We start from the raw sequence: 25,201 nt of genomic DNA, 5'->3' as shown, positions 1-25,201 counted from the left end.
TGCCCAGAAAACCAGAGTACTTTCAAAGGGCCACAACAGCAGTAGATATGGGCCCCTAGGGGTACAGAAAGACAAATGCCTACCCCAAACTCAGGGAAGGGTGTTCAAGAAAGGCTTCATCAAAGATGAGGCCAACAAAAGGTCTTACCTTATCCAGGAGGCCTTGCAGTCTTGATGAATAATTATGAGACATTCCTTACAGAAACCTATGTGGGGGAAAAGAAACTATTAGGCATTTGTTTCCAATTGTCCACTTATATGCCCAAGGCTCAGGAATTTAGGGATGATTTGATAAGAGTTAACAAAAATTGATGTATATAACTCTACATATGAGAGCCTTTAAACTAGGGCTGGGTGTTTATATATGTTATCTAAAAGGCAGGTAGGATGAAGCAGGAGTAAGTTTATAATTGATTTTTTTTTAAAGTAGTCACATTGGCCACTATAGGGGGATGTTTGGTCACTTTTGTGGCTTGGATATGTTCTTGCTTTTATCTAAATTCAGATTTGATTTTGGAGTGGTCTTTTTGTGTCTTGATGTGTCATAGTCATAACAGCCTTGTCTGATGTTGGTGTTCTGTGGAATTATGTTCACAGGAGACCACCAGGCCTTCCTGTAAGTGCTGGGCCAGGTCCCAGTTCTCAGAAGCTGGCTTCCTCTTTCTCACCAATCACATCTTCATTACCTGTCACAGCATGTGTTCCAACAGATGATAAAAGGTACTGATATTGCAGAATATTCTCGTTTTTTTAATCTACAAAGTGAAGAAAAGATTCATTTCACTTTTTAGTTTAAAATCATGGGGGGGAGGGGAGTAAATAGTAAAGACAGACTCTCATTTAGAAAAGGTCCAGACTTCATTTGAAAGGTTTATTTATCAAATAGTAAGCAGAAAAAGTAAAATACCTGGTTCAGTAAATGGCACATGGCAAATGTCATACTTCTCATGCCCCGAATTCTTAAGGAACTACATACTTAGGAACTCAGGAATAAAAAATATTTTTTACAACCAAATTAAATATCGCTAATTTTTTTCCTTGTTAGATTCATTGATTGCCATTAAAAATTACTTGCATTCTTTACAAATTAAGACATATGACCCCAAATAAAAATGTTTCAGACATCTACAGGCATCTGCTTTTCTTTGAACTCTGATAAATCCAAAAGGAAAAATTACTTTAAAATTACAAAATTTAATCTCAAACCACCTCCCCATGACCCACAACTACTTCCTGTGTCTTCTAATCCCTGGTGAAACAGCTGGCAGCCTTTTCTGTTTCCTTAGCAATCACACCATCAGTCACTTGGCTGGACAACAGATGGTTTTTAAATTAAAACACACACAGAGTACATGTTTGGAATTTCCATTGCTAAGGATCCTTCTGTATACTTTTGCATTTTATAAATTTTGCAATAAAGAAACCTATACAATCTTTATTTGCCAGCCAAATCATGTCTTCTACTCTGGCCTCTCTGAGAGAATCAATGTCCATTTCCTGTAATGGCACAACAGATGGATCAAATCGCTGCAGCTGTTTCAATTGTTCAGATGACAGGCCAGCTCCCATCATTCCTTCTCCTCCAATCTGTGGTTCCTGTTTGGAGGAAATAAAAATATACATGAACATCCTACAATTAGTAAGTGTGTGCGCCTGTGCAAAATGTAAAAGACAAATTCAGTTGTAATTAAAGTTCAAAAATAGAAAAATGAGTAAATACTTTTTATTTTTGTATGTACTGTTTTTCCACGTAGTGAACTGAGAAAGCAGTAATATATGGTCACATGAAGAATGAGAACCTATTAAAGCTCATAAGCTTATCAAATACCAGAACATTACAAAGGATCCGAGATTCATAGTTAAAAATACATGGTTTCAAATCGCAGCCCTGCCACATTTTAGCTATGTGACCTTAAGCAAGTAACTTTACTTCATCTTATAAAATACTCAGATCTGAGACTTAAATAAAGAAGGTGGTACCATGCCTGGAATTTAGTGGCATATAGTGGCTGGCACATAGATTAAACATTATTATTAATAACAGCTACAGGTAAAAAAAGTTCAGTTTCGTTTATGATACTCCCACAAACTAACAGGAGCCCCTTAGGCCTCTAAAGATGCCTCTCTCTGACTCATACCAATTGGATGATAAAAGTTTTTATTGTTATTAAATGCATTAGAATATAAAAAAGAAATCAATTAAGGCAGCACCAATCAGTTTAGCGGAACAAATACTAATAAGGAATTGGGTGACTGCAAAAGATCCATAATCCTAATTTAAGTCCCCATTTCACAGACAAGTGTTTATGTGTTACTGAAGATATATTTTCTTAGGTGTATGTCTGAAAACCTATCATTGATTAACCTACAGAGGGGAAAAAAATCTCTCTATTAGGTATATATTGAGTGTATAGAGAGAGAATATATATTTATTTAGACACACACAAAATTTCAAGTGAATTCTGCTGAAGTCTTCCTTTCATCTTAAATGTAATTATCTTAACTTCTGCATCTAGAAACCATCTCCAGATTGCTTTTTATTTAGGTATTCCAATTATCTGTCAGAATTCTATACAGAAAGGTATTAAAGTGACATGTTGAATGTATCTGAATGCATGTAAGCATTATTACAGATTTAGGCTTAATCTCAAACATCATGGGCTAAAAATCTACCTTTGAGACAGCATGGAGGGACCTGGAGAGTATTATGCTAAGCAAAATAAGCCAGTCAGAGAAAGACAAGTACCACATGACCTCACTCATATGTGGAATCTAATGAACATAAATACTGAAAAATATGTTTTCAATAAAAATCATAACAAACATAGTGCTAGGAAAAATAAAGTACAAAATAGCTTTTTAAATGCTACCTAATTTACATAAGAAACTGGAAAGAAGCAATAATCCTGAACTATTTCCCCACCTTGACTAGATTAGTCTTTTGATACCCAGTTTTTTTAAAGCCTATTTGGGCTTTGATGTAACAGAGAAAATACTCAAAATTTTCCTTATTTGAAAAATCTAGAATGGGAAGGGGGGGGACTTGGAAAAAAATTCTGAGCAACGTGAAAAACAATCACAAGTGAAAGAAAGACCTAACAAAAATAACCTGATATAAGTCTACTCCTCAGCTGGACCTCCGTTGGTAATTAATTCCAGGTGAATGTTTCTCAATTTAAAAATGGGCAGAGGACCTGAATAGACACTTCTCCAAAGAGGACACACAAATGACCAAGAGACATATGAAAAAATGCTCAACTTCACTAATTATCAGAGATAAAAATAAAAAGAACAGTGAGGTACCACCTTACACCTGCCAGAATGTCTGCCATCAACAAACAAGTGCTGGCGAGGGTGTGGAGAAAAGGGAGCCCTGGTACACTGCTGGTGGGAATGCAGATTGGTGCAGCCACTATGGAAAACAGTATGGAGCTTCCTCAAAAAATTAAAAATGGAACTGCCATTTGACCCAGTGATCCCACCTCTAGGAATATATCCTAAGAAGCCAGAAACACCAATCAGAAAGAATGTATGCACCCCTATGTTCATAGCAGCACTGTTTACAGTAGCTAAGATCTGGAAACGGCCCAAGTGCCCATCAGTAGATGAAAGGATTCAAAAGCTGTGGTACATTTATACAATGGAATACTATGCAGCTATAAAAAAGGATCTCTTCCACTTTGAGACAGCATAGAGGGACCTAGAGAGTATTATGCTAAGTGAAATAAGCCAGTCAGAGAAAGACAAAAGAGCCGGAGACATTGAATCGTGCAACAGACTGACGTGTTTCGGGGGGGGGGGGGGAGGAAGAGATTAACAATGAATTTATAGGCATATATGCATAGCCCATGGACAGTTCAGGGAAGGCCTAGGGAGAGGACAGGAGGAAGTCAATGGGGTTGGCGGGGAAGAAGACATCTGTAATACTTTCAACAATAAAGATAAATTTATTTCTACAATAAAGACATCTGTAATACTTTCAACAATAAAGATAAATTTATTTCAACAATAAAGACATCTGTAATACTTTCAACAATAAAGATAAATTTATTTCAACAATAAAGACATCTGTAATACTTTCAACAATAAAGATAAATTTATTTCAACAATAATTTTTTTTTTTAATTTTAAAAATATACCTGAGCTCTGTGGCACTTGAACACAATGACAAGGAATGAACATAGGAAAAACTGTCAGGATATGGAATTTTCTATGGGCAGTCTAAATGGAGTTAATGAGAGAAACATTTTTGTTTATGACAGTATTTGTCTCAGAAGTTTTACCTAACATATTTCTTCATAAAAGAGCCTGTGTTTATCCAGCACTTAAGTTTCTGTGACGGAAATTCTTCTTACCTGGGGCTGAAGCTGAAGGCAAGGAAATGCTGTGAGGGCCCAGGCCACTTGTTCTTCATTTTCCGCCAGTGTGATGGTGCACGTGCTGTAAACAAGCACTCCCCCTGGCTTCAGCAGCTTCACTGCCTAAAGAGAACTGTGATCAAACAATGTGTACCACCGGGCTAAAGAAACATTTTAAGGAAATTTATATCTGTATGATACTTTTCAAATATTTGGGATAAATAAAATGTTCTGTATGACCAGGATTCTTTCCTAATTAGAAGTTCCAGACTAGATACATTTCATTATTGGAGCTGTTATAGTCCATTTGGACCAAGACTTTCCCAAATAGGATCATTTGGTTTCATGACTTCAGATACCAAATTTACATTTTTAGGCTAGTTTTCTTTCTAAATTCCATACTCATATATTCAATTGCCTTCTCAGTATCTCTATGATGGAATTCAACATGTCCCAAAGTAAACCCCTATCTTCCCTCTGAAACCTACTGAAGTATTTCCATCATTCCAGATGTTCAGGCCCCAAATCTTACATTATCCTTTATCACATTCCCCATATATCAGCAAATCCTACTGTCTCTACCTTCAAAATATTCCAGAATTTGGCTACTTCTCACCACCTCCATTGCTACCACTCTGGTCAATCTCATGATCTCTGCCTGGATTACTGCCTGGATTATTTCCACCTTCTTCCCCTTGCCATTATACAATCTCTTATCAGTCTGGTAGCCAGAGCAGGACTTTCAAAACTTGTCACTTCTCAGCTCAGAGCCCTCAAATGCCCTCTATTATCACTTGGAGTCAAAGCCCAAGTCCTGACAGTGGCTGTGAAGGCCCTACACAAAGCAGGCCGCTTGACGCCTTTCTGGCCACACCCTGAACACCTGCTCACTCAGCTTTAGCTGAGCCCTGCTGTTCTGGAGCACACACGGCACACTTCCCCCACAGGACCTGTGCACAAGCTTGGAAAGCTCTTCAGTTTTCTGTATTGCTTGCTCCTTCCCAATTTTCTTATCTCTGCTTATGTCACCTTTCCAGCAATGCCCACCCTGACCACCTTATGTAAAACTGCAACTATTCCAACCCAACACCTATCCTCCCTTCCTTTCTAATAACTTACTCATCTATTTGTTAATTTTCCCACCCAATCAGAATAGAAACCTCATGAATAAAGACAGAAACAGTTTATTTTTTCACTACTGTGTTGTCAGCACCTAAATAATTTATTACATATAGTAGGTACTCAATGAGTAACTCCAATAAATACATGAATCAAAAGATAAGGTGTTATACAAAAATAAATTTATTCCAAATAACTAAAGTTTATCTTTTTAAAATTTTAATGAAAAGCTTTTTAAACTAGAGTATGCTGATCAAAATTTAAAATTTGTTACTGTGGGCCAGCTATTATTTTAAGCACCTTACAATAAATCCTTTTAATAAGTATGCGGGATGGTTACTCTCTCCACTGAGGTAAATTAGGTAAAGTTATTACCCCCATTTCTCATATATGGAACCAATGTACCCGAAGTCACTTATGGGGAGGACCTATGACTCCAATCAAGATTTGTCTGATCCTGGCATTCCTCAAGAAACAAGAAAAATCTCAAATAAGCAACCAAACCTTACAGCTAAAGAAACCAGAAAAAGAAGAAAAAAATAAGCCCAAGGTGAGTAAAAGGAAAAAAAATAATAAAGATCAGGGCAGAAATAAACAATGTAGAGTAAAAACAAACAAACAAACAGAAGAACACAAAAAGATAAGTGAAACCAAGAGCTGGTTCTTTGAAAATATAAACAAAACATATGTAGCTTTAGCCAGACTCATCAAGAAAAAAAGAGGGCCCAAATAAAATCACAAAACAAAGAGAAGTCATAACCAACACCACAGAAATAAAAAGAATTATAAGAAAATACTACAAATATATGCCAACAAATTGAACAACCTGGAAAAAAATGGATAAATTCCTAAAAAAAAAATGCAATCTCCCATGACTGAATCAGGAAGAAAAAGAAAACCTGAGAAACCAAAAACTAAAAGAAATCAAATAATAAAAAAAAACTTCCAACGAACAAAATCCCTGGAGCATATGACTTCATCACAGGTGAGTTTTACCAAATATTTCAAAAAAAGACATCATTCTCAAATTATTCCAAAAAATTAAAGGAAAAAAACTCCTAAACTCATTTTACAAGATCAGTATTTCCCTGATACCAAAATCAGAAAAGACACTACAAAAAAAGAAAATAACATGGAAAACAGTATGGATATTCCTCAAAAAATTAAAAATAGAACAACCATATGACCCACCATTCCCACCTTTTGGTATTTATCTGAAGAAATCCAAAACACTAATTTGAAAACACACATGCATCACTATGTTCACTGCAGTATTATTTACAATAATCAAGATATGGAAGCAATCTAAGTGTCCATTGACAGACAATTGAATAAAGAAGATGTGGCATACATATACAATGGAATATTACTTAGGCATTAAAAAAAATGAAATCTTACATAAGTAAACCTAGAGAACATTATGTAAGTGAAATAAGTCAGACAGAGAAAGACAAATATCATATATTTCACTTACATGTGGAATCTAAAAAGCAAACAAACAAAACAGAAACAAACTCATATACCAAGAACCACCTGATGGTTGCCAGGTGGGAAGGGAATGTGGGCTGGGTGAAAAAGGTGAAGGAATTAAGAAGTACAAATTGGCAGTTACAAAACTGCCATGGGGAGGTAGAGTGCAACATAGGAAATATAGTCAATAATACTGCAATAACTATGTATGGAGTCAAGGAAATACTAAACTTACTTCAAAAGTTATATAGATGTCTAACCACTATGCTGTACACCTAAAACTAATATAACATTGTCAACTGTACTTAAAAAATAAAAATATAATATAAAAATACATAAAAGAATAATTGGTCTCGTATAATTATTGGGCCTTTAAGTACATTTCTTATTGGCAGGAAGATGCCACTAGAAACTGAAATAATATATTCCGTGTTACAGGGAAGGTGGCTGTCAACAAGACTTTCTATATTCGCTCAAGGGTGAGGACAAAAATATGTCATTTTCTGACTTACAAAATTCACCATGCATAGGTCCGCAGTGAAAAAATTGCTATTGTAGCTACTTCAACAAAAGGAAAAGTGAATCCAAAGAAAATGCATGGAATTAAGGACACAACTATAAACACAGAGCTAAATTCTTTTTAATTTGGTAAATTTGATTTAAAATTGTCGTGAAAATCTAAAAAAAATTATAGGACAATCTTCCTGATGAACACAGATGTAAAAATCTATTAGAAAACTTAATTCAGCAATATATTAAAAAGATCATACACCATGATCAAGTGGAATTTATTCCTGGTTCAATATACACAAATCAATTAATGTTATACACAACATAAACAAAAATGAAGGATAAAACTCATACAACCATATAAATAAATGAAGAAAACTATTTCACAAAGTCCAACAATTTATGATAAAAACTCTCAGCAAAGTTGAAATAGAGGGGAATATACTTCAATATAATAAAGGTCATATATGACAAACCCACAGCTAACATCATACTCAATGGTGAAAAACTAAAAGGGTTTCCCTTAACATCAGGAACAAGACATGATGTCCACTTTCACCACTTTTATTCAACATAGTACTGGAAGTCCTCACCACAGCAATCAGAGAAGAAAAAGAAAGAAAGGGCATCCAAATTGAAAAGAATGAAGTAAAAGTGTCATTATTTGCACATGACATGATACTATATAGAACAAACCCTAATTTTCCATCAAAACACTATTTGAGTTAAAAAATGAATTCAGTATAGTAGCAGGATACAAAAATTAATATTAATATTAGAAATTTGCATTTTTAAACATCAATAACAAGCTATTGGAAAGAAAAATCAAAAAAACAATCCCATTTACAATTGCATCAAAAAATAAAATACAGCATGGAGGGAACTGGAGAGTACTATGCTAAGTGAAATAAGCCAGTCAGACAAAGACAAGTACCACATGATCTCCCTTATATGTGGAATGTAATAAACAAAATAAACTGATGAACAAAATAGATCCAGAGACATGGAAGCATGGAACAAGCTGAGGGATCTCAGAGGGAAGGTGGGTAAGGGGAAATGGGTAGGGAGAGATTAATCAAAGAACTTATATGTTTATAAGCATAACCCATGGACACAGACATTGGTATGGGGAAGGCCTGGGGGTGGGGTGGATGCAGAGTGGAGGGGATCAATTAGGAAAAAAAAAAAAGAAATGCAGGTGGCTCCTAGAACTAAAATTGATATGAAAACAGATTCTTAGAGTCTCTAGAAGAACAATTTCAAACTCCAAAATTGTAAGAAAGTTTGTGTTGTATCAAATAATAAATTTGTGGACATGTTATAGCTGCACTAAGAAATTTATCCAGTCTGATTATAAATATATATAATGATTTATAGGCACACTGAGATATTAAATTTTATCACTTGAATTCAATAGCTGACTATGATATTAGGACACAGATTTCTGCTAAAATATAGATGTATAATAAGTTGGGAGATTATTCTATATGTTTAATAAATTATTTTAGTTCGATTTAACCTCCTGATAGATTTACAGCCAAAGGAAGTAAACAAAACTTTAAAACTAAAGCCACCATTTCTAAACTTTGGCACAGACTTACTTGAATAAAAGTAAACAAGAGAAAAGAAAACAGAATAGATGTAAGAAAGTGTAAGAATTGGAAATAAAGAGAAAAATATCCTAAAAAAAAAAAGAAAAGACAGACTTATAGCTAATAAGCCAGCTGGGAGATAAAATGGAATGATTAAAATATACTTAATACAGCCCTGGCTGGTGTGGCTCAGTTGGTTGAATGTCATCCCATGCACTGAAGGGTTGCTGGTTCGATTCCCAGTCAGGGCACATGCCCCAGTTTCCGGTTCCAAATCCTGTCGGTACGTGAGGGAGGCAGCTGATCACTGTTTCTCTCTCTCCCTTTCCCTTCTCTCTTTAAAATCAGTAAGAACATATTAAATATATGTAACAAAATAAACAAGAAAAAGGAAAAAAGGATAGGAAAAACAAAATAAATAGCAAGATGGCAGATTTAAAAGGCAAGAGTTTGTCATATGTATAAAAGAAAGACCCACCTATGTGCCGCCTACAAGAGATACACGTAGGTAAATGTAAAGATACACACATTCTAAAAGAAAAAAATACTACGCTAATACTAATCAACAGAAAGCTAAAATGACTACCTTTCACACATCCTCAGGTGATTTCAAATCTGATGATGTGATGATGAGACACTCAATATTTACAAGCTCCTATCTTATTTAGTTAATTTCTGAGGATTAAAAAGGCCTGAGTCATTAAAAATTATATGCCCTATTTAAGCAAGTTTTCTGGATACTTTATTGAGGAAAAAATGTTGAATACATTTTCTAATACATAAATAATATTTTTAAATGATTTATCAATGTTTAAACCTAATGTATATCTGGATGCCTCTCAGCCTCACATCCTAATGGCACATAATTCCTAAAAACAGCAAATTTAAGTAATAAAGATGTTACCGCTGTAATCAGCTAGTTATTAATATTAATAATAAGAAGAAAGCAAAGGGAAGGCCAGACATTATAAGCATGGTGATCTAGGCAGCTTCACCAGGAAGCTGCAACTTTACACTCCCCGTGGAACCACTGGTCCATTTCCTGAAGACCACTGGGGGAAGGGGAAAGATAGGGGCATTCACAGTGAAGTCGGGGTAACATAGGGAAGGTGCCTGCCTATCAGTCTAACCTGGGAAAAAGATAACTGGCTAGAGGAGGTGGGGTAACAGCAAGCACCCAAAATCCTGAAGGATTCATTGGACAAGCTCTTTGTTAAAATCCCCAAAGAATTCTCTCTTGTTTCTCTTGCTTCCTTGCCCTTGCACTCGCTTGTTCCATGACCCACACTAGCTCACTATGTGGCCCTAGAAGCCATGTGGACCCCACACACAGTGGACTGCAGCTGGGAATACAATCTAACCTAGCCAGATGCTGTACCGAATTGTGCTTTGATATGGAGCAAAGACTCTGGGCACTGGCTTTAATCCTAGCTCTCTGCTAAAGACAAAATGGGACATTTTCCATGGTGGAATGAAGGGAGATGGGACCTTGGAAGGGAAACACTTTAATTTTACATCATCAATAAAGCTTTCCATGATACCTCATCCTCCTGTGGGGGCCTCAGGAAATTTCTGTTCCCACGGCACCTCAAGAACTCCACTTTCACCAGTGACAGGTGGGGACATGGAGGACACCCCACCAATTGCCATCCTCAGGCAATTATTCTTGGGGGAGAAAAATCTGAGTTGCAAATTCCTTTTACCAGTCTATATATTTTAACCTTTCAGTAAATACAGAAACTAGAATACCCCTTCCTCAGTAAGTGTAACCAAATGATTGTTTCAAGCCCTAGCCAGTATACTCAGTTGGTTAAGAATGTCATCCAGATATGCTAAGGTTGTGGGTTCAATCCCCAGACAGGGCACATACAAGAATCAACCAATGAATGCATCAATAAGTGAAACAACAAATCAGTGTCTCTCTGTCTCTCTTCCTCCCTCTCTCTAAAATCAATTTTAAAAAAAAAGTAGAGGGAAGAGTCAGGTTAGTTGTTGGAAATGGGTTCCAAAGGTGTGACGGCAATTCCATCCACCTTTAGCAAAGGGAAATGACCCTTAAATCCTAAAATAATCTATCATTAGGTCAAATGATTGTTTCAAAATACTCTCTATTATGCTGCTTTTTCAAAAAGTGTACATTTTTTTTACAGTTAAAATACGGTTGTTTTTTTTAAATTGATTTTTAGAGAGAGGGGAAGGGAAAGAGCAAAAAATATTGATGTGAGAAACATTGATTGGTTGCCTCTCATACACATCTCAACCGGGGATTGAACCTACAACCTAGGTATGTGCCCTTACTGAGAATCAAACCCGCAACCTTTTGGTGTACAGAACAATGCTCCAACCAACAGAGCCACCCAGCCAGGGATATGGTTTGTTTGTTTTTAAGTTGAAATGGCTATATTAATATAAAGTAAAGTATATTTCAGAGCAAAAAAATATTACCAAAAATAAAGGGTGTCATTTCTTAATTATAAAAAAGTCATCAAAAGGACATAATTCTAAGTGGTTCTGTATGATAGCCAAGCTTCAAAATTCATGAAACAAGCACTGATAGAACTGCGATGAGAAGTAGACAAATCCATAATCCTAGCCAGACAAAAATAAATAATAAATAAATAAATAAATAAATAAATAACTCAAGAATAAATTTAACCAAGGAGGTAAAAGACCTGTATGTGGAAAACTATAAAACACTGAAGGAAGAAACTGAAGATATAAATAAATGAAACAATATACCATGTTCATGGATAGGAAGACTTACTATCATTAAAATGTCCATATTATCCTAAGCAATCTACAAATTCAATGCAATCCCAATGGCATTTTTCACAAAAATAGAATAATCCTAAAATTTATTTGAAACCACAAACGATCTCAAATAACCAAAGCAATCTTGAGAAAGTAAAATAAAGTTGGATTTACCATGCTACCTGACATCAAACTATATTACACGGCTACAGTAATCAAAATAGCATGGGATACTGGCATAAAAACAGACACATAGATCAATGGAACAGAATAAAGAAGGCTGAAATAAGCCCATACCTCTATGGTCAATCAGTCTATGACAAAGAATGCAAGAATATACAATGGGGTAAAGACAGTCTCTTCAATATATGGTGTTGGGAAAACTGAACAGATACATGCAAAACACTGAAACCAGACCATTTTCTTACACTATATACAAGAATAAACTGAAAATGGATTAAGTACATATAAGACTTGAAACCATAAAACTCCTAGAAGAAAACACAGGCAGTAAACTTTGTGACATCACTTTTAGCAATATATTTTTTTCTATATACCTGCTCAGGCAAGGAAAACTAAAGAAAAAAAATTAACAAATGGGACTAAATCAAACTAAAATGTTTTTGCACAGCAAAGGAAACCATCAACAATACAAAAAGGACAAACTACTGAATGGAAAAAGAATTCACCAATGGCACCTCCGATATGGGGATAATATCCAAAATGTGTAAGAAACTTATATAACTCAACCAAAATAACAAATAATACAATTTAAAAATTGGCAGAGAATCTGAATAAACACTTCTCCAAAAAGAACGTACAGATGACTAACAGATGTATAAAAAAGATGCTAATCATCAGGGAAATGTAAACTAAAACCACAATGAAATACCATTTCACCTGTGTCAGAATGGCTATCATCAATAAATCAACAAACAAGCGTTGTCGAGGATGTGGAGAAAAGGGAACCCTCATGCACTGTTGGTGGAATTGTAAATTGGTGCTGCCAGTATGGAAAACTCTATGGGGGCCCCTCAAAAAAGTAAAAATATAACTACCATATGACCCAGCAACTCCACTTTTGGGTATTTATCTGAAGAAATCCAAAACACTTATTGGAAAAGATGTATGTACCATTATTTACAATAGTCAAGATATGAAAGCAACCTACGTGTCTATTGATACATGAATGGATAAAGATATGGTACATATATCCAATATTATTCAGCCATAAAAAAAAGAATGAAATCTTACCATTTGCAACAACATGGATGGACCTAGCAAATATTATGCCAAGTGAAGTAAATCCGACAGAGAAAAACAAATACCACATGATTTCACTTATATGTGGAATCCAAAAAATAAAATAAACGAACAAACTAAACAGAAACAAACTCATACAAACAGGGAACAAATTGATGGTTGCCAGATGGGAGGGGGATTGGGAGAAATGGGTGAAAGGTGAAAGGAATTAAGAAGTACAAATTTCCAGTAATAAAAATAGTCATGAAGACGTAAAGTACAGCATGGGGAATTCAGTCAATAATAAAAGCTATATATGATGTCAGACGGGTACTAGACTTAAGGGGGTGATCACTTCATATAAGTGTCTTATTACTGTGTTGTACACCGGAAAGTAATATAATATTGTATATCAACTCGAACTGGAAAAATAAATAAAAATAGGTTTTTCTGATTCCAAGTCCACATTATCAATCAATTTCTATCCATGCCAGATGGCATTCCTGCTGTATTCTCTCTCATACTGTCAGCTGTTCCTTTTAATTGAGATAACGAATTCTAGGTAGCCTTTCTGAATTTTTTTCTATGGCTTAGAAAGAAAAGCCAAGTGTTTTAAGAGTGTCCTAATTTGCCCTGCCAGTTTGGCTCTGTGATTAGAGCATCAGCCCAGGGTCCAAAGGGAGTCAGTTTGACTCCCAGTCAAGGGCATGTACCTCAGTTGCAGTTCAATTCCCGGCACTGGTTGGGAGCGTGAGGGAGGGAACCAATCAATGTGTCTCTCACGTTGATGTTTCTCTCTCTCTCCCTCCCTCTCTCCCTTCTCCCCCTCCTCCCTCTCTCTAAAAATCAGTGGAAAAAATATCCTCGAGTGAGGATTAAAAAAATAGTGTCCTAATTTTACACCCCCCCCATCAAAATGGATTTTAGCTATAAATAAAGCTTCTTTTACACTGCATGCTGTTTTAACTCCCAGGATGTGTCCTTCACAGATTGTATAAAAGAAGAAAAAGTTAAATTATACACTACCAGTGCCACCTTTGTGTACGAAAGCAGACAACAGGAGAGATGACTAGAAATGTACTCAAAGACAACTTCAGAGACTGAATATTACATTTATTATTGTTGCAGCACGTATATTTATAATTAAGGCCTGAGTAAAAATAATGAAGTAATCCTTGATCAAATGCTATCTATATTCTATGAAATCTACTGTATCATTTTTGCAAGACTGAGAGAAATCCTCAAATACTCTATCTGGGCTTCTTCTGAAATGTACTGGTGACCAATTAAATGCACAAAGTTTTTATGGTTCTCCTATCTCCTACACTGGACACTGTCACTTCCCATTTTTATTTCTATTGAACTTCCCACTTTTACAAAATTTTTTTAAATTTTTCAATTACAGTTGACATAACAATACTGTATTAGACAGTTATACACCTGGACTTCCCACTTTTAATTTGCTACCTAAAATAATTCAGGAACTCTATTAAAAAGAGTAATTGGTTTTATACATAATTATTTACATAAAGTAATAAACAATCCAGTGACATTTTAAAGATAAAGCAGAATGTTTGAAATTCATTGCATCTCAGTGAAGAAATTCTACTATTGCCTGTAAATGAAACAGTGACATCAATGAAACAGTGACATCAACATAAAGGAAAGCTCCCTGTATTTAAAACTAGGCCTTCTCTGTCCTTTTTTGTGTGGTAAAATATACATAGTAAATTTACCATATTAACCATGTTTTTTAAATATATACACACATATATAATTGATTTCAGACAGAGGAAGGGAGAGGGAGAGAGAGAGAAACAGCAATGATGAGTCATTGATCGGCTGCCTCCTGCACGCCCCCTGCTGGGGATGGAGCCCACAACCGGGCATGTGCCCTGACCAGGAATCGAACCTTGATCTCCTGGATCCTAGGTTGATGCTCAACTGCTGAGCCATGTTTAAGTGTACAGTTCTACGGCATTAAATATGTTCACATTGTTGGGAAACCATCCCCAGTATTCATCTCCAGATTATTTTCATCATACGAAACTTAAACTCTGTGCCCATTAAACAGTAACTCCTAATTCTTTCATATCTCCAGCCCCTGGTAACCACTAGTCTCTATAAATTTGCCTATTCTAGTTACCTTATATAAAGGGAATCATACAATATTTGCCTTTTTGTGTCTGGCATAATGTTTTTAAAGTTCAGAATTTCATTCCTTTGTAAGGCTGAATAATATTTGTTTGTAAGTACATTATGCTTATTCATTTATCTGTCAATGGACAATTTGGTTATTTCCAGTTTGGGTTATTGTGAATAACGCTGCTATGAACACTGCTTTCAGTCTTTTAAACATCAAACAAGTGAAGGCCAACTTTCTTTCACAGTGAAGTATTATCACATACCACAGTAAAGAGTTTTCGCTGCAATGGTTGATACGATGTCACTTCCTTCAAAGTCCAAGAGCAAGCCATGTTTGGTCTCTGTCCCATTCCACTGCAGGGTGCATCAAGAAGAATACGGTCAAAAGATTCTGGTAAGAATGGAGGCTCCCCTAGAAAGAGAATTATAAACATATTTGTATATGCCCTATTGGTCTATAATAAAAAAACTCCTGACACAGAAGCAATTATCAGGAATTTAAAATCATAGTCTGGAACAGAAAGCAGAAAAAAGCAATTCCTTCCTTCAAGTAACTGGTGAAACTAATCCTGACTTATATTTAATATAGACCTGACTTCATAAAAAGGTTAAAAATGAGATTATTACAACTGAGGGTTATTCTGTTCATACAGTGCAAACCAAGGCCTAATCAAATGAGACCTTGTATCCCCAATGTCAGATGCCACAAATCATCAGAGCTGGGACCGGGAATGAATTCAAGTCATTTCTGAGAGCCGAGCTGATACTTCCTTTGGTAATCCCTACTGCAGACAGCAGAAAAAGAGAGTATCTATCAGGTTCTAGTCAAACATACTAATTCTGTGGTTTCTCAGGCTCCTTGCTTCTGGGGCCATCAGCAAGGCTACACTCTACACAAGTTAACAGCTCCCTGGATCCAATCTTTCACAGGTTTCCCTCTGCATTCATTTAAGTAATTGTCTCCAATCCAATTTCTGATCTATTTGGTGTTATTGGAGAAAGTCATAAAACCAAACAATCTGTTTATATATTTAAGCTAGCTAACAGCAAGACAATGCTGACGACTGCTTTTGTACAAAGCTAGTGGATTCCCCACAGTACCCACAATATTGTTCCGAATCTCACCAACGTAACTTTCTGCTTTTCTCTGACTGCAAAACTGTCAGACAAAAGTTCCTATCTATTTAACTCATCTCCACCTATAACCATCTTTGCTTTACCTACTGTCTCAGAACACACATCTTTTCAACCTAAATAACTATTTTCAAGCTTCCTGATATACTGATAAATGCTCTCTAGAAAGACTATGCCAATTTACACTTCCATTATCATGAGTGCCATCTGTCATCCCCAAATCCTCATCAATCCTTTTATTGGCCAATAGTGTTTTTTCTTCATATGGTCACATTCTTTATTTTTGCCCTTTTTATACTGAGACTGTTGTATTTTCTTATTAATTAGAAGAGTTCTTTGTATATTAAGAATATTAATCTCTCCTCCCAGTTTGTTGGGTCTTTTTATACATGTAATTGTTGAATATCAAATCTATCCCTTTCCTTGTTGAGTTTTACCTTTGCTTTCATGCTTTAAAATCTTCTCCATTTGTGCAGTCAGATAAAAGCTCACCTTTATCTGCCTCTAGCTATTTTTACTTTAATTCTTTACAGTAAACTCCTTAATCCATCTTCAAATTACTTTGCGTACATCCTTCCCCTCACCCTCCAACATAATTTGTCTCAGACCTATTTATTAACTAATTTATTCTTTCTTCCAGGTTTGAAATGTTTCTTTTATCGTATGTATAGGAACTAATTTCAAGGGCTTTTGTTTTTCCCCCACTATGCTAGCTATTAATCTATATTTTCTGAGCTCCAAATCTACCCGTCTCTCCTCTGCTGTGTGATGCTGAGGTGGGAACTCTGAACAATTCTCCCTTGCTTTCTGGCTTCCTTTCAAGATTCACTAGTTCCAGGAGATAGAGGAGTGAAGGGGGTGGGGAGATGAGAGACAAGGACTACGGAATGGACTTTATCATTCCTGTTTGCTTCCTACTCCTGTCAAGAGCATCCCAACAGCCCTTTACCTTGGCAGCTGCAGTTTCTAGCTTCTTCCATTAAGTATCAATATGGAGTGGACAGAGACCCCTCCCTCAGAGTCTAAGTCCCAGCTCCATCACACTGCCTGCTTTGAGTCCTAAGGAACGAGCAGCAGCTGGGTAGCACCCATGTCCTCAGAGTTTTGAATTTCAGCTCCATGGAGCCTCTTCTGAGAGCTTTTTGGTTCTAATAAGCAATCCCCCTCCCTTTGTTTCTCCCTTTGTTTCTTTCTGCAGCCATTATCTCTAGGTTGCCTAAGTGATCGCCTTCTGCTGTTTCAGCTCTCCAACATCTATTTAACTGACTCCTTATCCTGTTTATTTGTACTAAATTGTCTCTTTCATATAAATTTATACTAAATTCTCTCTATTGAAATACCTTGCACAGTTTTGTTTTGAATCCTGTGGCAGATGAATTCCCCTAAAATACAGCTCTCAATAAGTTTTCCATTCCTCTGACATTAATAAAACCAAAAATTATCATTAGTTCCACAGCTACCTAACATTCTGAAATAAACTCCTTAGATTAACAAATAAAGACCATTAATAATATGGCCTCATCTACTTATACAGTCAAATTTCTCTGTACTCCTCCATATTCACCAATGTTAAAAACAAAGCAAAACAGAACATTGCTTTGTTACCCAAAATGCATAAACTTTCCTATTTGCATGCCTCTGCTAATTCGCTTTACCTGAGATGTCTTCCGCACTCACTTCCATTTGTCAAAATGCTACCTACCCTTTCAAGGTCTGACAAATGCTACCTCCTCCCTTAAGCTCTTTTTCGACTATCCCTATGAGAAATAAGCATTTTCTCTGATTTCATTTTGTATATTTTAGGTGCACAGTCTTAAAATATAGTCACTAGTGTTCATGTCTTATCCCCCCCCCCCCATCCCCAGGAACTAAAAAATTCTTAAAAGCCAGGGAATCTGCAAGCCCACAAGATACTTTTGTGTGAACTGGAACTAAGGCAATCTGACCTCTGGATTAACATGGTCCTGCACAAGATGAACAGAGCATGGGACAGAATTCAGCCCCCACTCACCCCTCAGCCTGGTGTACTTGCACAGGGCAAAATGGTACACTGTGGCCCTGATAAAGGTAGTAGCAATGCCTAGTCACTGAACTCACTGTTCCTAATAAGTACAATTTTCATAAGAGGTACTGGATGACTATAAATAAAGAAATTTATAAAAAATATTCTAAATCTGTCTTAGATCAGACCAAAAATCACCAAAATGCTCTCCAAATGCACCTGATCCAAGTGAAATTTCTCTTATTCAAAACTAGAAAGACAAGGGATAAACTTATAAGGCTTATATGTAATGCAAGAGTGCCAGTATTTTTGTTTAGACAAACCTTTTTCTCATAATATGTAATCTTGGAACTACCTTTAGAGATTTGTAAAGCTGCATTCCTTTGGGATGGTGTATAATTTAGAAGCAATTTTACGTTAAAAATAAATGAGATTGAGACAACTTTTGGAATGAGGGCATGAGGAGCTCCACAACCTTTTCTCCAATGGAACAAGCATAACTGGTGAAAATTATCAAAAATAAAACCTCCATTTAAAGTCTCTGGAAAATGTCCAGGACATACATCAAATGAAGAAACATTTATTCAAGAAAATACACTACATCTTGGCAAGAACAGTGAGAATCTATGGCAACTGAGCCACAACCCATTCACTCCTTTGTCCCAACTGCCTCTCTTTTCCCTGAAGCTCAGAATGCAAGGAGATCCACTTCATGCGGGTGCAGCCAAGAACGCATGGCTCCCTCTCTCCCTAAGCTCCAGGTCAAGGAATATGGTAACTCATCCAGAAGGGCAGGTCTGCCAGTACTTTTCTTCCCTCCCCCTCAGTCCCACATTGCAGAGGTTCAACTCCAGGTAAGAGCACCTGAAAACTCTGGGGCTGCCCTCCTCCACTCAGCCCAATTCATAGGTGGGCAGCTCTACCTTGGGCACAGAAGCTGAGAACAGTAAAGCCCCACTTCCCTTAGCCCAATTCACTGATGATGAGGAAGCTCCACATTAGGAGAGGCAATCTGAGAAAACCAGAGGATGCCGAGCCAACCCAGTACTATGCTGCTCACTCATCAAGTGCCACTCCAAGAGAAACAGGTCACTATCTTGCCCTCATCTCTGGAACAGTGGGCCAGAGGTGAAAGGTCGCAAATAAAGACAGAGCTCAGGTGCTCTCCCCAAGTGAACTGATTTTGACTACAATGATGGAAAGTTTAAGCCTAAGGGCACTCTTGAAAATCATGAAGATTGTGATGGTAAGCAATTAAGAGAAGGCCAGCAGCTCCATGACAGCAATAAGCTAAACCACAGACCTGCCAGAGGTTTACCTGAGAACCAAGAAATGAGACAGCTAAGAAGAGCCCTCCTGGGGTGAGAAGAAACCTCAGAGACAGGCCTCAAAGATTACCTATGCGAAGGACTCCAAAATGTTAGATCAAAATGGTGAAGTAGTTTATGCCCCAGAGCACTGTTGAAAACAACAGCATAATCAACCTGAAATGAGCAGAGGCAAATAACATCTTGTAATACCAACGGAAGCAGACCATTTAACACAAAGATCAGAGAAAGAGACAGTAAAGAGAGCCCCCATAAAACCATTGTCATCCCAGGATTACTGTGTACCTGCCTGCAAAATACAACTTACTAGAACAGTCCAGCCATCACAGTAAACATATAAGCAAACAACTACAAGCCTGGGGAGGAGTGATATGTATCTAGAGTTGTTGCCACTTATTACCGAGTTTTCAACAACAACAAATTATGAGTTATGCAAAGAAACATGAAAGTATGACCCAACACAACAGAAACTCTCTTTGAGAGGTCGTAGATGGCAGACATAGTAAAGACTTTATAGCCAATAAAAAATATGTTCAAAGAATTGAATAAAAAGAAATTATGCTTCAGGAAGCAAAGGAACATACAGCAACAATGTCTCACCAAATAAAACACATCAATAAGTACAAGTTACAAAAAAGAAACCAAAAAAAGGAAATTCTGGAGTTGAATGTGTAATAACAAATGAAAAATTGACTAAAGGGGCTCAATCACAGACTTAAAACTGACAGAAAAAAGAATCAGTGTACTTGAAGTTAAAAGAACAGAGATTATGCAATCTAAGATCAGAGACATAAATAGAGCCTCAGAGAAATGTGTGACACCATTAAGTGCACCAATATAGACATAATAAGGGCACCAGAAGAGGAGAGACAAAAAGTAGAAAAATAATTGAAAAAAAATTATCCAAGAAGCTCAAATATTAAGTAGGACAAATGCGAAAAGATCAGTAATCAGACACATATTAAAAATTTTGAAAGCCAAAGGCAAAGAAAAAAACCTTTAAAGCTACAAAAGAAAAATGACTCTCATGTACTAGGGAACTATAATAAAATTAAAAGATGTTTTTCTCATCAGGAAGAATAGAGGCCAAAAGGCAGTGAGATGATGTATTCAAAGTATAAAAAGATTATCTTTTAAAAATAAAGGTGAAATAGATGTCCAGCCGGCATGGCTCAGTGGCTGAGTGTCAATCTATGAACCAGGAGGTCATGGTTTGATTCCTGGTCAAGGCATATGCTCAGGTTTCAGACTTGATCCCCAGTAGGGGACATGTAGGAGGCAGCTGATCAATGACTTTCATCGTTTCTTATCTCTCCCTTTCCCTTCCTCTTTCTGAAATCAATAAATGCATAAATAAACAAATGTAAAATAGAGATAAACAAACTGAGGTAATTGTTGCTAGAAACCTGCTTTATAAGAAATACTTTGAAAAGTTCAAGTTGAAAGCAACTGACACTAGAAAGTACTTTGAGTCCACATGAAAAAACAAAGAACACAGGTAAAGGTAATTATGTAATTGTAAAAAATAGTATAAATGTGTATTTCTTCTCTTGATTTAAAAAATCAACTATAAATATGCACATAATTTCACTTATTAACCTATATATGTAATAAAGGTTATATATGTATATGTACATACTTATATACACATGTATCATATATGTGTATGTGTGTGTATATATACCCATAAAATGTATGTATGTGTATGCATAGGAAATGTAATATATTTCCCAATAACAGCAAAAAGGGTGAGTGGAAACAAAGCTGTATTGGAGGAAGAAAATGACACCAGGTAGTAACTCAAATCCACAGGAACAAGTGAAGGGAACTAGTAAGAAAGGTAATATAACAAAATCTAAAATTATATATTTCTTCTTTTTTTTCTCAGTTTCTTTTAGAAATTTTATAGGCATAAAATGATATAAAGGAGTATTATAACCATGTGAGTCTATAACACATAAACTGAAAAATTCATTAATGTAAATAAAATATTACATTAGTATATATGTACTTGGCTTAAAAAAAGCAACTAAGGAAGGACAAAGAAACAACAAAAAAACACAAGAGGTATAGAAAAGAAAAAGTAAAATGGCAGATGTAAATCCAACTATATCAATAACAACGTTAAATGTGAATATATTATTTTCAGTCAAGACAGAGTGGGAAAACACTGTGCTCACTTCCTCCCATAACCATATTAAAATTAAACAAAATTATGAAACAACTCTCTCTTAGTACCACCTCAAGACTAGCTGAACAGAAGTCCTACAACTAAGGATATAAAGGAGAAGCCAGGATGAGACTGATAGGAGGTGCAGAAGGGACAGGTCCCATACCCAGGGTGTGGCAGCTAAGAAGTGAGAGGGATTAAACAAAAAAAAAGAAGTGAGAGGGATTAAAAAAAAAAAAAAGAAGTGGGAGGGATATCTCAGTGGGAGCCATTCCTTCTGAGTAGCAAGGGGTCCAAAGCCCACACCAGGCTCCTAAGCCCCATGTACCAGTTCCAGAAAAAGTAATCCCCATAACATCGGGCTGTGAAAAGCAATGGGAATGGCACCCAAGTGAAAATAGAGGGTTGCTGTACACTGAGGCATCTTTTTAAAGGGCCCGAGCACAGACTTTCCTGCAAACTCACTTGCTCTGGTCTCCAGTACAAGGGCAGTGGGAACTTCAACAAAGAAAAAGCATGGAAAACAAGCAGTCAAAAATAAAAAATACAGTAAGAGAAATGAAGAACACATTACAGAGAAGCAACATCAGATTAGATAAAATAGAGGATCAAAATAGTGAAATGGAAGACAAGGTAACATAACACAATCAGAAAAGCAAAAAGAAAAAATTAGTTAATAAAACGAGGATAGTTTAAGGAACTTCTGGAACAAAATCAAGTGTACCAAAGCTAGAATCACAGGGGTGACAGTATGAGAAGAGAGAGCACAAAAGATTGAGAACCTTTTTGAAGAAATATCAACTGAAAACTTTCCTAAATTGGTGAAAAAAATAAACATACAAGTCCAGAAAGTGCAGAGTCCCAAACAAGATGAACCCAAAGAGGTTCATCAAGACATATCATCATTAAAATTCCAAAGGTAAAGAAAGAGACAGAATCTTAAAAGCAGCAAGAGATAAGCAGTAAGTTACTAACAGGAGAACTCCCATAAAAAGGTCAGATGATTTCTAAGCAGAAACACTGCAGGCCAGAAGGGACTGGCATGAAATATTCAATATTCAAAGTGATGAAAGCAAAGACCTATAACCAAGACTGCTCTATCCAGCAAAGCTAACATTTTAGAATTGAAGGATAGATGGTTTCCCAGACAAGAAAAAGCTAAAGTAGTTCATGACTATTAGACCAGTATTATAAGAAATGTTACAGAGACTTGTTTAAATAGAAAAGAAACTATCAAAAATATGAATAGAAAACACAGGAAAGAAAAAATTTTCACTGACAAAGGCAAACACTGAGTAAAATCAGTAGATCAACCAACTATAAAACCTGTACAATGCTTAAAAGACAAAAGTAGAAAGATCATGTGCAATTATGATAAGTTAAGGGAAACACACAAACATACACACTCAAAATAATTTAAAAATGACAAAAACATAAATGTAGAGGGGGTGAGAAAAATTGTCATTTTAGAATGCATCCAAATGTCAGTGCCCATCAATTTAAAACAGACTGCTATAAATACAGTTTATGTGAAGCACATAACTGCAAGAGATATACAAGAAATAGACAGAAAGGAACCCAAAGAGAACTCTATAAACAGTCATTAAAATAAAAGGGAAGAGAGCAAAACAATAAGAAAGGTACAGAGATGAACTACAAAACATCAGAAAAGAATAAAATGGCAATAATTAAATACCTATCAATAGTTACTTTAAATGTCAATGAATTAATGTTCCAATCAAAAAGAGACAGGGTGAGTGAATGAATAAAAACAAGACCCATATATATGCTGCCTATAACAGACACACTTCAGACTGAAAGACACACAGACTGAAAGTAAAGGGATGGAAACAGATATATCATGCAAATGGAAATGAAAAAAAGAGGGAACAGTAATACGAATACCAGACAAAATAGACTTAAAACAAGGACTTAAAAAGCAACAAAGAAGAGAATTTCATCATGATAAAGGGATCAATTCAATAAGAGAGTATAAATAGTGAACATCTATACACCCAATGTAGGAGCACCTAAACATATAAAGCAAATACTAATGACCATAAAAAGGAGAGGGTGCCCTGGCTGGTAAGGCTCAATTGGTTGAAATGCCATCCCATACACCAAAAGGTGGCCAGTTTGATTATTGGTCAGGGCACAGGGCACATACCCAGATCTCAGGTTCTATCCCTGTTTGGGGCGCATGTGGGAGGCAACTGATCGATGTTTCTCTCTCACATCAATGTTTCTCTCTTTCCCTTCCTATTGAAAAGCTAAATTTTGATAAAAATTCAAAAAATGTAAATGGATTAAATAATCCAACCAAAAGACAGATTATACCAGAGTTTAAAAAAACAAGACACAATTATAAACTATCTACAAGAAACTAAAAAATATAAGTAGGCTAAAAGTAAAAGAATGAAAAAGAAATATCATGCAAAAAAATAACCATAAGGAAACAAGTAGGTTATACCAATATTGGTCAAAGTAGACATTAAAACAAAAAATGTTATAAATTAGGACATTCTGGGGCAAAAGGGTTAATCCACAAGAAAAAAATAAGTAATTTAAATATACATCTAACAAAAGAATATCAAAATATCTAAAGCAAAATCTGGAGATCTGAGGGGAGAAATACGCAATTCCACAATAATAGTTGGAGACTTTGTTATCTTGCTTTCAATAATTAAAAGAACCAGACAGAAGATCAACAAGGAAATAGAACACGTCAACACTATAAACCGATTGGACCTAACATTCTATAGAGTTCTCCACTCAACAACAGCAGAATACACATTCTTTTCCACACATGTGGATCATTCTCTAGGAAAAACCACATGCGTGGACATAAAACAAAGCTCAATAAATTAAAAAATGTTGAACTCATACAATGTTTGTTTTCACATTAAAATGGAATTAAAAGTAAATGATAGAAGGAAATTTGGGAAATTCAGAAGCATGTGAAAATTTAAAAACATGCTCCTGAATAATCATGGGTCACAGAAATCACAGGCAAATTATAAAATGCTCTGACATGAATGAAAACGAAAACACAACATGCCAAAACTATGGCAAGTCATTAAACAGTGCTTAGAGGAAAATTTATAGCTGTATCTACATGAAAAAGAATGATCTCAAAACACTAACCTAACCTTCCATTTTTAAAAACAAGTTTTACTGACTGATTTTAGAGAGAAAGAGGAAAGGGGGAGAGAGAAAAGAGAAACATCGATTAGTTATTCCATTTATTGATACATTCACTGGTTGATTCTTGTATGTGTCCTGAATGGGGATCGAATCTACAACCTTGGCGTATCAGGACAACACTCTACCAACTGAGCTACTCAGCCAGAGTGAACCTTCCATTTTTAGACAACAGAAAA

The 25,201-nt window shown here is 35.9% G+C and overlaps 1 protein-coding gene across 4 annotated transcripts in view; it reads right to left on the bottom strand.

Moving 5' to 3' along the window:
• Positions 1 to 842: 842 nt before the first annotated feature.
• Positions 843 to 25,201, bottom strand: part of NSUN6 (NOP2/Sun RNA methyltransferase 6) — a 68,855-nt gene continuing 44,496 nt past the window's right edge. For 2 of the 4 annotated variants that reach the window (XR_013999245.1, XR_013999246.1), the window contains exons 9-11: positions 15,451 to 15,599; positions 4,356 to 4,491; positions 843 to 1,596 (exon numbers count right to left, since the gene is read on the bottom strand). Coding sequence is in view for 2 of the 4 variants with exons in the window: in XM_081143685.1 (XP_080999811.1) it covers positions 1,372 to 1,596; positions 4,356 to 4,481; positions 15,451 to 15,599 (500 nt within the window). In the remaining 2 variants the exon portion in view is untranslated. The remainder of the gene's footprint in view (positions 1,597 to 4,355; positions 4,492 to 15,450; positions 15,600 to 25,201) is intronic. The other 2 variants (XM_081143685.1, XM_081143686.1) reach the window with 1 other exon arrangement.

The sequence above is a fragment of the Miniopterus schreibersii genome (assembly GCF_964146895.1).
Source record: "Miniopterus schreibersii genome assembly, chromosome: 1".
Taxonomy (NCBI): domain Eukaryota; kingdom Metazoa; phylum Chordata; class Mammalia; order Chiroptera; family Miniopteridae; genus Miniopterus; species Miniopterus schreibersii.
This window is presented reverse-complemented; position numbering and strand designations above follow the sequence as displayed.